The sequence below is a fragment of the Syngnathoides biaculeatus genome, chromosome 3 (assembly GCF_019802595.1).
Source record: "Syngnathoides biaculeatus isolate LvHL_M chromosome 3, ASM1980259v1, whole genome shotgun sequence".
Taxonomy (NCBI): Eukaryota; Metazoa; Chordata; class Actinopteri; order Syngnathiformes; family Syngnathidae; genus Syngnathoides; species Syngnathoides biaculeatus.
The window spans coordinates 8,864,784-8,879,876 of NC_084642.1; the positions used below are offsets into that span (position 1 = coordinate 8,864,784).

Genomic DNA, 15,093 nt, shown 5'->3' on the forward strand with positions numbered 1-15,093 from the left:
AGTGACTGAGAAAGTTTTACATGAAATGCTGTATGACCCAAAGCTAGCGTTTTAAATGAATAAATTTCCCCGACCATCGGATTGACTTAATCGCAGCAGCCAACACAATGGTCATGATAAAAATGTAACTAATTTTGAAGCCCTAAGCTGTTCTCACTCTTTCAAAAATGAAATCTCGCACAGCGCTCCAAATAAGAGGCAAAGTGTGCCTGCCTCAAACTTTTTTTTCACTCCCAGTTGATGTTTACCATAAAACTGACATAAAAATATAATTAAAAGTTTTAAAGACCAAAATGTTCCCCCATACCATATACAATATTTTCATAAAATGAATATCAGCCGGTCGGCATCAGCAGGTTAAACGTTGGCCTCACAGTTCTGAGGACCCGGGTTCCATCCCAGCCCCTCCTGTGTGGAGTTTGCATGTTCTCCTCGTGCCTGCGTGGGTTTTCTCCGGGCACTCCGGTTTCCTCCCACATCCCTAAAATTGGACACTCTATATTGGCCCTGGGTGTGATTGTGAGTGCAACTGTTGTCTGTCTCGGTGTGCCCTGCGATTGGCTGGCAACCAGTTCAGGGTGTACCCCCGCCTCCTGCCCGTTGACAGCTGGGAGAGGCTCCAGCACTCCCTGCAAGCCTCGTGAGGATAAGCGCCAAAGAAAATGGATGGATGTACAGATGAATGTCAGCCATTTTTAATCCCAACATATACTCTAAAATGCCAAAGGTGGCCTAATGGAAATTAGCATTGATGTTACAGCAATCATAAACCTCCAAACAACTACTAACACAGCGGCAGCAACAACACATGCTTTTTATTTATAAGTTTGGGCTCGTTTGTATGTATAATGTAAAATCCTATAAAATTAATTGCTCAAAAATCCGCAATATAGCAGGTGCACATACGATAAACTGTGATGTCAGATGCTGTTCACTGTACTTTACTTTGTGATTTCTTGTAGTAATGTGCCTTGACACGGTGGTGGAACTGATGAGAGGGTTGGCCTCACAGTTCTGGGGATCAGGACTCAAATCCCAGCTCCGCATGTGTGGAGTTTGCATGTCCTCCCCGTGCCTGTGTGGGTTTTCTCCGGGAAGTCCGTTTTCCTCCCACATCCCAAAAACAAAAACAACAGACTCTAAAGTTTCCTTAGGTGGGATTGTGAGTGCCCCTGTAGTCTGTCTCCATGTGCACTGTGATTGGCTGGCAGCCAGTTCAGGGTGTACCCCTCCACCTGCCCAATAATAGCTCGGATAGGCTCCAGCACTCCCACAACCCTTGTGAGGAGGAGTGGTTCTTAAAATGGATGGATGGATAGATGTGTTTTGACGTCATTTACCCTCATTCGATTTCTCAGCTGTCCGGGACCGCCTGGTGCCGCCTCCGCCACCTCCTCATAACGTGCACGCGAAGACCAACAGTTCGTCATCCATCTTCCTTCACTGGGGCAGGCCTGCTTTCACCTCCAGCCACGCGGTCAACTACACTGTTCGCTGCAACCCCGTTGGCCTGCAGAACGCCTCCCTGGTTCTCTACCTGCAGACGTAAGAGCTTATTCTCCATCCATGTTCCATGAGGAGCCCTGTATCAATGAATGCATCGGGTTACACTTTATTTTTTCCTTATTTCAATCAGGAACGAGCAAAGCCTTTTAGTTCGAGATCTGCAGCCTAACACCAAGTATGAATTTGCTATCCGGCTCCATATTGACCAGCTGTCCAGCCCGTGGAGCCCTGTGGTCTACCAAAACACTTTCCCTGAGGGTGAGGGCCCTTTTATTGATAGTGAATCATATCATAACACACATCAGTCCATTGTTTGCAACCCACATGGTGACCACGGGTTGCATTCACAGTTTTGAGGTTCTTGATGGTACTCTGTTCTTCCTGTGTGGAGTTTACAAGTTCTCCTCATGCCTGCGTGGATTTATTTTTTTCTGGATATTTTTTTTCCTTCTGTAGATAAAAAAAACATGTTTATTGAAGGCAATGGGCATTGAAAATAATGATAATGGGATGAACCTCACCCTGTCACATTGATTATGTGGGGGAGAAATGGTAAATTGGTTGGTAAATAAGTTTAGGGCCTCACATTCATACACATTATGTATATGCGTATGTATGGTTTGAACAGCATCTTGTAGTCGGAAATGTTGCAATCCTGAGAAGACGTGTTCATGGAGCCGTTGATGAGGTCACTCTAAAAAATCAATTCCAGCCATACAGATACTCAGCACCGCTCCCGGTGCATTTCTTAAGTGTATACACTATCTGGAAATACATTTTTATTTTCCCTTCAGAAGAAGGGAACATTTTGAAAACCAAAAAAAATGTTGTTTTGTCACAAAATATATATAGATATAGATATATACACTGCGATTGGCTGGCAACCAGTTCAGGTTGTACCCCGCCTGCTGCCCATTGACAGCTGGGATAGGCTACAGTAGTCGCCGTGACCATTGTGAGGATAAGCGGCTAAGAAAATGGATGGATGGATGGATGGATGTATCGTATATATGTAGTGGTGCCAAAATCACTGATCTTGGTTGACATGATTCTCTTTACAAAAGCTTTTTTTTGTGGGGGGGGGCATCATTAACTGGTGTTTTGAGTGAAACTTTGTCATGTTCCACTGCTGACTACTAAGGATTTTTTTTTCTGGTGAAAGAAGGGAATCCACACTTTCTTTCACGAGGTTTGGGTCTTTCATTTTATATATATTTATATATATTATATTAAAAAAAAAAAAATCTCTATATATATATATATATATACATATTATTGCCATTTTTATTGTTTTTTTCCCCCCCTTTTAAATGTTTTATCTCTTTGTATTCAAATCCTTTTGGTCATGTAAAGCACACTGAGTTCCCTTGTTTCTGAAATGCGCTTTATAAATAAATTTGCTTTGCTTTGTCAGAGAACACAGTGTTCTGTGGGTCTTGAAAGAAAAAGGGAGGGGAAGTTCCTATCTGCCATGAATAGCAGTGGATTATTCATTCATTTTCCATACAGCTTATCCCCACAAGGGTCGCGTGTGTGCTGAACCCTATCCCTGCCATCTTCTGGCAAGAGGCGGGGTACACCCTGAACTGGTCGCCAGCCAATCTCCAGGGCACCTTTAAACAAACATTCAGACCTACGTGCAATTTACTGTCTTACATGTTTTTGGGATGTAGGAGGCACGGTGAGAACATGCTAACTCCACACAGGCAAGGCTAGATTTGAAAACGGGTCCTCAGAACTGTGAGGCAGGTGTGCTAACCAGTCGATCTAGTATGGTATTACTTGTATATATTTTTTTCCAAAGTTTGTAACATTCTACTCCGTAACTTTTAACTTTGTTGAACTTCCCAACTGAGCTCCTGCTGTAACCGTAGGACTGACTTGACTTGTCACCCATCTGTCCCAGCTCCGACACTGCCTCCCACCAACATCAAGGTGACGCTGATCGAGAAGGACACGGCCCTGGTGTCGTGGAAGCCCCCGGAGGAAGCCGGCCTTTCTGTTACGCACTACACAATCCTGTATGCCTCCCGAAACGAGTGGCTCACCGGGGAATGGCAGTTACTGCAAAGAGAAGGTAAGGCTGTGCACGCGTGAGAAGAAAGAGAAAACGGCTTCACAGGGCAGGCAGACACATAAATCCATTCATAAAGATCTGCTCCAGTCCCAAACAAGTCCTCCATTGGAAATCAGTAACTCATTTCATCTTCACTGACGTTTTCTGTTGCCTCCCTGTGGTGTGTTCGCTTGTTTTTAATTATTGATTGTGATTACAGTCGCCTTTATTTACTTTGCATCTTATTTACACGCAGAGCATTCAGCCAAGTGATGGAACTCCATGACTGTTTGGTACCAAAAACAAACAAAACATTATTATGCAACAACTGTATTACTATCCAGCATTAGAAGAAAGAGCATCGAGTAAATGTGTTGTGGTGATACGTGCAGTTACTTCAAACAGTAAGCGAAGTTGCTCCATTCAAATGTTTCGTTACCGATCCACACTCCACAGTTATTTTTATTTTTAGGAGTCTTTGGCCCCAGGAAGCACAGAAAGACATTTTACACAAGGGGTGCCCAGACTTTTTTTACCACAAGATCTACTTTTCAAGTCGACAGACTCTCGCAATCTTTTTAGAACGACCAATAATGAAATAAAATGACTAAGCCACAGAGATCGACCCACTACAAAAATGCAAAACATATTTATTTTAAAGTTTATTGAGGATTCTTTATGTGTAAATGTATGTTTGTGTGCCTTGCATAACCGCATGAGCCAATATTACACAACATAATTAACTTTAAACATTTTTTGTAACTGAGTTCACGTTGATGATCACTAAACACCATACGAATGAAAATGCGCACTTCGGTTGTGTCACTCACGTCTGTGGATTCGTCCAACTGCAGTGAGGAACACTCACAATCTCCGACGTCCTTCCACACATCAGCCATGGCTTCACAGCGCCTTTACAGTTGCAGAGATTTTATTGAAGATAATATTTCTGCTTTATTTTTAAAAGATCGGAACAACGAGTTTTACCATCTCTCCGTCTCAGAAGGATTTATTGTTATTAGCGATGATGTGACGAACCCGGAACGACGCTGCGGTGGCGGCTTTCGCTGTTGAACTCTGATTTGTGAAAAGCGACTGTAGTTTGTTCACTATTCTCATTCTCAGCTTGCTTTTCGGCGGAATGTCGACGTCGTATTTTCAATGAACAGTTTGAAAATGCCGCTCCACATTTCACTGCACTGGCAGATGAGGCAAACGCACTTCGAAAATGACACAGTGAAAAAAAAGTCCGCCTCCCATTCCGTGTGAAAGTGATACGCTTTTGTCTTCTTTACTCCTGCATCCATACCCATGTTTGTTAAGATTTCTTAAGCGAGGGCTTAAAATCGTCGCGATCGACCAAAACTGCCATCGCGACGGACGCATTGCGCACTCCTGCTTTACACCCATGTAAATTTTTACTGGGTGGAATGTGAAGTTGTTCCATATGGCTGACAGGTAGCATCACCATGGCGCTGCTGGAGAACCTGAAGCCCGGCCAGTTTTACCTCGTGAAAGTTTCGGCGTCCAACAACATGGGCGACGGGCCCTTCTCTCACATGGTGGAGCTGACAGCGCGAGCGGATCCCCCCTCCGGTCACGACCCGCGGCTCTCGCGAGGCTCCACACACTCTAACGGTTGGTGATGTTTTTGATGAAGAACAATTTGCTCAGTCAAGAAAATGTATTTTAGAATTCATTCCATTGTACATTGCATTTATACATTTTATTTCTTGGGCTGCAAATGGGATCGATTCAATAGAATGGGCTTTATATATTAATTGTGTGACCTTTTTTTGCTTTTACTGTGAAAAATCCAGCTGGGATAGGCTCCAGCACTTCCGCGACCATCATGAGGATAAGCGGCAAAGAAAATGGACAGATGCTATATATATCCACTACGGAAAGCTTCACCTTTTTAAATGAAAATGTAATTCTACATGATCAGCAGAGGGTCCCTGCTAAAAAAAAAAATTCTGTAGAACATTTCTAAACAATTTCTAAAGCACTATAGAACTTGAGGACTCAAGTCCTATAGAAATTCTATTGTTCTGTAGAATTTCTATAGAAAATCACAGCCAAAGTTCTATAGAACAAGTTGTTTTGTACAAATTCTATAGAATTGTTTAGGTTTCTATAGAATTTTTTCTAGCAGGGGTAATACTGTATCTTCACGTCACTTCTTAAAACCAAAATTGTCAGTCACTTACTTCAATGCAGTGCAGGAAGCCATTAAATGCCTCTTTTGGAAAACGTAACACTAATAGCAGTACATAAAATTGCTTTATCATCCTAAATGATATAATCCAGGAGAAAACATAAAAACTATTTTAAGTCTGTAATTGAACTCATTTTACCCACATTGTATGATTAGAAAAGTTTTCAATTGGCCCAAAATGACCTTTATAGAGCCAAAAATTTACCTTTTATCACATTATGTATTTTAACAGCTAAAATTATTGAACGAAAAAAAAGGAAGCAAGGGAAGCACAAAGGGTGGATGTGACCTCGTTATCTTTGATTTTTTTTTACAGCATTTTCCGACGGTTTCTACCACCTGGACCAAACATCCATGACGGGCATCACTGTGGGGGTCTCCATCGCCCTCATGTGCATCATCGTCTGCGCTTTCATCATCGTGTGCAGAGGCAAGCACAGGTACGCCCGGGTACACCTGACGTTCGACGTCCACGCTTCGGTCAGTTTCACGCTACTCGTTTATTCCCAGAAGGAAACCGTCAGCTGTTAAACTGCGCAGCGAAGAAAGGAGCCCCCCCGCCTCCGCTGCCGGACGCCCCGGCTCGCAGGGCTCGGCTGAGAACGCCCACGTCAGGGCGGCCGTGATGAGCCAGAATCATTTCATCGACAGCAAGGTGCTTCACGCGCAGCGGGGTCTGGCCTTGAATCATCAAACCATGCGTTTTCTGTATCGCTTGTTGGGTAATATGTTTAAAAAAAAAAAAAAAAAAGAGATTATTCAAAATATATATTTTTAAGAAAGTCACCGTTGTTAATGATTATTGGGATCCATTGAAAACGGTGCATCTCTGAACCAAAATGTCGTTTCTTTCCAAATCTGCACCTCAATGCTTTTCATTGGCTCTTGCTTGACGTACAATTAAAAAAATGGCAAAATTTTTGACATCTTTTCCGCTAATCCTTACGTCTGCATCTGCAGGGCGGAACAGATCTCATCATCAATTCGCTTGGTCCAGTTGAAGCGAGTTCCGAGAGGAAAAGCAAATGCTTTTCCTTCAGAGTGTTGAAGAGTGTTAAAGATGTGCAGGTAGGTAAACACTATTAGGGTAATGAAGCATTTGCAATAACTTTAATGATGATCAAACTTCTTATCACTGAAGCGGGATTTTGGTCCTCTCTTCTTGCCATAGTTGTCTTAATTCGGTCATATTAGTTTTCAATCATGAACAGCCCATTAAAGGTCATACCATAGCGTCCCATTTGGATTTAAGGAAATCCAGAAGGGGATAAATACATTTTCAGGGAACTATATACTCGCTTGGAGTGCAATAGTACATTTGGATACTGAGTATTTGGATACAGTGAGGAAACAAATTGCACGTGTTTTCTGCAAGTAGGATCAACCGCTTAAATCTTTTCTTTTTAGTAAAGCGCACCATCAACAAGATGGCCAACCAAGGTGCTACAGAACCAATTTAAATTCTCTAGTCAGGGAAAAACAACAAATGATTATATTTTTCCACAGGAAAAAGAGACACACTCTAAAACTGTGGTCTCAAACATGCGCCGCGTGGGCCATTTGCGGCCTGCGAGATGATATTTTGCAGCCCCCACCTGAATATGGAAGTATAATGGTACTGCGCCCCTTGAGTTTTATATGGATGGCACTTTTACAGTGTTGTGTGCGGAGAAGACGGTGGTCACGGTGGGCGAGATGGCTATAGGCTATGTGACATCGATGATGCAAGCAGAGAAACAATTTTCAATGAGAAAGTTACAGCAGCGTTGCCAAGGAGATTTTTTTTCCAAGAGGTTTTACACACAAGTTGTAAACACCAGCGTCCTTCATTATTTTGTTTAAAAAAAAAAAGATGTTTGAGAAGATAGGATCGTTTGTAATTTCTAATTTTAATTCCACAAAAGTCCAAGTGCGCTGAGGCTGTGGCCCAGCCTCAGCCAGACTCCGCCTCCAGCGGCCCCCAAGTTAAATTGAGTCAGACCAGTCAGAATAACCAATGAAGAAAAAATAGAAATATTAATACAGGAAATTAAGCTTCACCTAAATGATTCAGGGGAAAAAAATACTACAAATGTAAAAAATACCCACATAAATGTAATCAGATCTGAAAGGTTAAATTCAACAGTACTTCACTTAAAATTTAAACAAACTGAGCTGAACTTAACAAAGATACTGTACTAGATGAACAGAACGTGTTAAGAAATTTTAATTGAGCAATACTTCCATAACACTGGGGGAAGGCCTCGTACCACTCACGCAAAGGTGCCAAACTCTAGGCCAGGGGACCAGATCTGGCCCGCCACATGATTTTATGTGGCCCGCGAGGCCAAATCTATAGTGTCAATTTCCATGATTCTTGTGAAAATCTCTACCAAAATTTAAATTTTTCATATATCACAAATGATAAAGTTGAGATGTTCTAAGCATTTTTGTGTTACCAAACGTGAATAGTTGAAAAACACACTAGCCTTGATTTCTGATTCCAAAACTAGTTCATAAATTGATAATGTAAATATGAGATGATTAAATATTTTTGTTCCACAGTCAAAACGGCCCTCCGAGGGAAACCGGAACAACAATGTGGCCCGTGAGAAAAATCCACTAATGAGACTCTCAGGTCTAACCGATATGCGCCACTCGGGATGGGGTCGCTTGTTAAACGGAATACTTGTGTGTAACCTCGTGGTTAGGAATGACCCTGCTTGAAGAATTTCTGAGTGGTTGTGGTTTTTGTGTTGCAGAAAATGAAACGGGGGGTCGCCTCTTTCCGGCCCGGCTCCGCCGCGTTGACCTACGAAGCGGAGCGGCTCTCGCCCCCGCGGGCTCCGCTGGGGCGTCCCGGGGATTCGGAGGGCTCCTCCGGCAGCGAGGGCAGCCACGCCACCAACGACTCGGGACGCTTCTCGCAAGACGAGACGGAGATGACAATCCTGTCGTCCGGTCCGAGCGGCAGCCGGCCGTCCGTGACGGTGGAAAACAGCGAGGAAGAAGCGCGTCGACTGGCCCCGCACGGTCAGACTGATTTGAGGTTGGTGGAGTCTGTTGAGGAGCTCCGTTGTCGTCAGGAAGCCCAAAGCGGTCGGCCTTTGCTTTCGCTTTCTCAAGTTGTGTGAGGCGGTGTGTGTGTGTGTGTGTACGGAAAGCCAATTGAGCACTTATTCACATTCATATCTCCATGTACTTGTGACACAATTCAGCGCACTAGTGGAACGACGACGCCACCATAATGCAACATCTTTTTTTTTTTTTTTTTTTTTGTTACACGATTATTACAACTAAAGTACACGTTTTCCTACTAGTGTCTCAAAATTGTCCTAGTACCATGCAGAAATGTCAGTAGTGGGGAAAAAATGTGACTACAGATACTAAGAAACACTCATACTAGTGCTCCGTAATTGTTAAAGTGTAGTAGTACAAGGACCCTAAGCAGGATATTACTGATATTGAATATGCTTAAATGGCTTTCCGTGTATTCATGCGCGCGTGTGTGTAGCGGTTTATTTGCGACCAACTTTTCCACAAAACTCCACTGGAACCGCTTCCTGCAAACAGTTTTCTCGAACTAGTTGCGGGTTGCAAGTGACCGCGGGATGCACGAGGAGCCGCAGTTGAAAAGAAATCTTTTTTTTTTTTACATTTATATTCAAGCCTGCTCAACTTTTACCATTTTTATTCCAACTTTTTGGGAATTTTCTCTTTATTTGTTTTGTATGTCTTTTTTTTTTTTAATCTCACCCACCATGAATGTTGAAACAAAAAAAAAAGAATGTCAAAACTTTATTTAAGAGAGTTTATCACTGGAGTGAAAGGGACGTTCTTTTCGCTGATTATCTACCTCGGTCCGCTCGCGAGCGAACCCTCCGCTGTGTATTTAATAACTGCTGTGTTATGTGACATTTACATAACCTGTGATACTTCCTGATGATTTTTTTTTTTTTTTGGGGGGGGGGTTGTCATTCTATTTTGTTTCTCTTTTGTCCTTATTTGCTGGAATGCGAGGGCAGTGCAGCTTCCATTCCTTTCTCACGGTGGATGGAAAACACATTTTTTTTATCCTCCTCGGGTGTTGCCGAGGTCGTGAGCCAGTATTAATACGTGTTTTCTAATCCATTATTGAGTAATGGCGTTGAAGCAAGTTTTTTTGTTTGTTTGTTTTTTCCCATTGATGTCCCACTGCCCCCGCTGTTCCTATTTTTATACTACCTGCCACTGTTTTGTCTTTGTCGGCTTTCCTAAACTCAGGGAACAAAGTTTAGTACGTTTGTAGTGTTGCTACACGGTGAACTGACAGGGTATCTTCTCAGTACTAAGCTGAGCGTGTTTGATTTAGTAGATTTGCTATGAATGTATCTCTCTGTGCCAGTAGCTGACACCTCCTGCACAGAACCTGAACGGCTTAACCTTTTGTGATTCTTCTATTTTTTTTTTCGTTTGTTTTGTTTGACTTCCACTACTACCTCCTGCCGGTGTCAGTGAGCACAGAGCAAGTGTACGGCGAGCCGTTTGAACATTGATTCCATATTCTCGAAAGCCATCTCAATCCGTGTACCGTAATTTCCGGCCTATAGGATTTTTTTCACACGCTTTCAACCCTGCGGTTTATGCGGTGATGCGGGTAATTTGTGCATTTTTTTTCTAGCGGCCGCAAGGGGGCACTCGAGCGGAAAAAGTAAGAGTGAAATATATGTGGAATATATGTGCCGAGGAAAAATGACTTTTACCTGTCTGGTGAGATGGTCTGAGCACTCCCCCGTGTTGAAAAGTCCCCTTGTGATTAATGCACATGCGTTACTAACAGAAGAACTGTGGGTATGAAGTAGGCGCTTACTGGGAAATGCTCCGCTCTCACAGTTCCACTGAACATGATGTCCTCGTCTCGGACTCCTACATTTGGGTCCGCCCGTGCACCGTTGGTTCTTGACACCCTTCTTCTACATAGAGGGAGGTAACATACGTTGTATCCTAACCCTAACCTAACTTTAAAAGAAAAGTATACACACATCTGTACATTCACTGTGTTTGTCTTTCTGAGACATCCATAGCGAACATGAACACTCGTCGACAAGTTGTCGAATGGCACATGTTGAAGCACGGATGCGGATGTGTCATACTGGCCGGAAGTTTACAATATATACGCGCATGCGCATTAATCACAAGAAGACTTTTCAGCACCGGGAGCGCTCAGATCATCACACAGGCCCTGTTAGCGCTGCGCTACCGTGTTACTGCCGTGTCGCAATGATTTTTACCGGCCCTGTTAGTGCAGCGCTAGCGTTAGCGCGCCGGCACTGGCGTTAAACCCTATGTGTACCATCTTTCTTAGTAAATATCTCATATTTCAATGTGGGCACTTGGGGCTTTTACACAGCTCCGGCCGATGTATGTACCGAATAGTATTTCCTGTACAAATGTACTGGGTGAGGCTGATAACCAGGTGCGCTCTGTAGGCTGGGAATTACGGTACTAGTCTGTTTACTCAGGCGTGTGTCCGCTGGGTATAAACAATATTGAATAAATGCTTAAGTAGCTTGCCAATGAGCCATTTAAGCAATTATTCGATCTTTTCAATGAGGACATAGTGTACTAGTACACGGACCTGTTATGGAATAAACTCACAAACGGCTCGCCGCACAAGCGCTCGCAGCGGCACGCCGGTACCGAACCGCCTGACGATTGGCCTTAATGTGGACGCATCTGGACCGTTTCTATCGTTGTACTTTCTAGAATGTTCTGTTTTTGTGAGAACGTTTGTACTACTGAGTACACAATGTAGTTGAATCTAGCTCAAGGTATTGTTTTTGTTTTTCTTCTTCTTCTTGCTTTCCTCTAAAGTAGATAAAGATTAGCACTTGTCTGCCAAGTAGTTTTATATTAGCAAGCCCACACGCAACGGTGACCGACACGACCCCCCCCCCCCACCCACCCACCCAAAGACACGTTTGCTTACCCGACATTTTATTTGATTTTAATCTTGTCCAGTGGACGGGAAAATGTGGATTAATCAAACACATTAGACCAAAGATGAAGATCAGCCGAGGTGCTGCTCCTCAAAACCAAGCCTTTAATGCACGTTAGTGGCCTTGAACTCCGACGAGTTCTCCAAGAAAGTGCCGGCAGCATTCAGCCCCCTCGACCCCCCAACGTGGGAGTGACCATTCTTACTCAGTCCGACGCTGCACACAAACACAAATGACCCTCGTGCCGACGTCCTCTTTTAAAAACTGATGCAACTAGATCTTTGTACGCTGTAGATGAGAAGTATATTAATTTTTAATCATCTGTGTTGGGACAGTGCAGCCGCGTGTTTGCAAAATTTTGCTATTCTGTTGATTCCGATGGTTGCATCTTGGCTTCCGAGTCGAATTTGTTCCGTGACAAAAAACAAACGTGTCGAAAAGCTTTTTTATTTTTTTCGTGAAAAGAATAGGATATATGGTATTGTATTGTGGTGGTTCTGAGGAACCGGGTTCAATCCCCGGACCTGCCTGTGTGGAGTTTGGATGTTGTCCCCGTGTCCTGGGTGGGTTTTCTCCGGGCACTCTGGTTTCCTCCCTCATCCCAAAAACAAGCAACATTAATTGGACACTCTAAATTGCCCATAGGTATGATTATGAGTGTGACTCATGTGCCCTGAAATTGTTCAGGTTGTCCCCCTCTTCCTGCCCAATGACACCCGGGATAGCCCCCGGGGCTCCCAGCGACCCTTGTGAGGATAAGCGGCAAAAGGAAATGGATGGATGGTATTGTATTGTATAAAACACTGTAATAATAAAATAGAATATAAACTTTCCGTCGCCGAAAAATCAGCAAGTTGGAGGACTTGTAAATTGAGGTACGATTATTATTATTATTTTTAATTAATCCATTTGGTCAAACGACCCTCGTATAAAAGTCTAATCAATCGATTTCACTTCTTCTTTTCCTTTCGGCTTGTCCCGTTAGGGGTCGCCACAGCGTGTCATCTTTTGCCATCTTAGCCTATCTCCTGCATCTTCCTCTCTAACCCCAACTGCCCTCATGTCTTCCCTCACCACATCCATAAACCTTCTCTTTGGTCTTCCTCTCGCTCTTTTGCCTGGGAGCTCCATCCTCAGCATCCTTCTACTACCAATATACTCACTCTCTCGCCTCTGAACATGTCCAAACCATCGAAGTCTGCTCTCTCGAATCTTGTCTCCAAAACATCCAGCTTTGGCTGTCCCTCGAATGAGCTCATTTCTAATCCTATCCAACCTGGTCACTCCGAGCGAGAACCTCACACATCATTTCTGCCACCTCACGTCCAGTTCAGCTTCCTGTTGTTTCTTCAGTGCCACCGTCTCTAATCCGTACATCATGGCCGGCCTCACCACTATTTTGTAAACTTTGCCCTTCATCCTAGCAGACACTCTTCTGTCACATAACACACCAGACACCTTTCGCCAGCTGTTCCAACCTGCTTGGACCCGTTTCTTCACTTCCTGACCACACTCTCCATTGCTCTGTATTGTTGACCCCAAGTATTTGAAGTCGTCGACCCTCGCTATCTCTTCTCCCTGTAGCCTCACTCTTCCCCCTCCACTTTTCTCATTCACGCACATATATTCTGTTTTACTTCGGCTAATCTTCAATCCTCTCCTTTCCAGTGCATGTCTCCATCTTTCCAATTGTTCCTCTGCATGCTCCCTGCTTTCACTGCACATGACAATATCATCTGCGAACATCATGGTCCAAGGGGATTCCAGTCTAACCTCATCTGTCAGCCTATCCATTACCACTGCAAACAGGAAGGGGCTCAGAGCTGATCCCTGATGCAGTCCCACCTCCACCTTAAATTCCTCTGTCACACCTAAGGCACACCTCACCATTGTTCTGCTGCCATCATACATGTCCTGTACTATTTTAACATACTTCTCTGCCACACCAGACTTACGCATGCAGTACCACAGTTCCTCTCTTGGTACTCTGTCATAGGCTTTCTCTAGATCCACAAAGACGCAATGTAGCTCCTTCTGACCTTCTCTGTACTTTTCCACGAGCATCCTCAAGGCAAATAATGCATCTGTGGTACTCTTTCTAGGCATGAAACCATACTGTGCTTGCAGATACTTACTTCTGTCCTGAGTCTAGCCTCCACTACTCTTTCCCATAACTTCATTGTGTGGCTCATCAACTTTATATCCTCTATAGTTCCCACAGCTCTGAACATCCCCTTTGTTGTTAAAAAATGGGAACTAGAACACTTTTCCTCCATTCTTCAGGCATCTTTTCGCCCGCTAGTATTCTGTTGAATAAGTTGGTCAAAAACTCCACAGCCATCTCTCCAAATTGCTTCCATACCTCTACCGTATGTCATCAGGACCAACTGCCTTTCCAGTTTTCATCCTTTGTAGTGCCTTCTGACTTCCCCCTTAGTATCATTTCCACTTCCTGGTCCTTCACTCTTGCCTCTTCAACTCTTCCTTCTCTCTCATTTTCTTCATTCATCAACTTCTCAAAGTATTCTTTCCATCTATTTAGTACACTACCGGCACCAGTCAACACATTTCCATCTCTATCCTTAATCACCCTGACCTGCTGCACATCCTTCCCATCTCTATCCCTCTGTCTGGCCAACCTGTAGAGATCCTTTTCTCCTTCTTTCGTGTCCAACCTGGTGTACATGTCTTCATATGCCTCTTGTTTAGCCTTTGCCACCTCTACCTTTGCCCTACGTCGCATCTCGATGTACTCCTTTCGCCTCTCCTCAGTCCTCTCAGTATCCCACTTCTTCTTCGCTAATCTCTTCCTTGTATGACTCCCTGTATTTTGGGTTCCACCACCAAGTCTCCTTCTCCCCTTTCCGACCAGATACACACACCAAGTACTCTCCCTGCCTGTCTCTCTGATCACCTTGGCTGTCGTCGTCCAGTCTTCCGGGAGCTTCGGTTGTCCATCGAGAGCCTGTCTCACCTCTTTCCGGAAGGCTGCACAACATTCTTCCTTTTTTCAGCTTCCACCACATGGTTCTCTGCTCTACCTTTGTCTTCTTAATCTTCCTACCAACCACCAGAATCATCCTACATACTACATCCTATGCTGTCGAGCTACACTCTCCCCTACCACTACTTTACAGTCAGTAACCTCCTTCAGATTACATCGTCTGCACAAAATATAATCTACCTGCGTGGTTCTACCTCCTCTCTTGTAGGTCACTATATGTTCCTCCCTCTTCTGGAAATAAGTGTTCACTACAGCCATCTCCATCCTTTTTGCAAAGTCCACCACCATCTGCCCTTCAAAGTTCCTTTCCTGGATGCCGTACTTACCCATCACTCTTCATCGCCCCTGTTTC

The 15,093-nt window shown here is 43.9% G+C and overlaps 1 protein-coding gene across 2 annotated transcripts in view; it reads left to right on the forward strand.

Moving 5' to 3' along the window:
• Window positions 1-9,035, forward strand: part of LOC133497875 (protogenin A-like) — a 44,081-nt gene extending 35,046 nt beyond the window's left edge. Inside the window, exons 12-19 of one of the 2 annotated variants that reach the window (XM_061814118.1) lie at window positions 1,359-1,545; window positions 1,637-1,764; window positions 3,413-3,583; window positions 5,021-5,200; window positions 6,097-6,220; window positions 6,294-6,435; window positions 6,741-6,848; window positions 8,522-9,035. In XM_061814118.1, coding sequence (XP_061670102.1) covers window positions 1,359-1,545; window positions 1,637-1,764; window positions 3,413-3,583; window positions 5,021-5,200; window positions 6,097-6,220; window positions 6,294-6,435; window positions 6,741-6,848; window positions 8,522-8,893 — 1,412 coding nt within the window. In that variant the 3' untranslated portion in view covers window positions 8,894-9,035. Of the gene's footprint in view, window positions 1-1,358; window positions 1,546-1,636; window positions 1,765-3,412; window positions 3,584-5,020; window positions 5,201-6,096; window positions 6,221-6,290; window positions 6,436-6,740; window positions 6,849-8,521 lie in introns of both variants that reach the window. The other variant, XM_061814117.1, reaches the window with a different exon arrangement.
• Window positions 9,036-15,093: the final 6,058 nt, after the last annotated feature.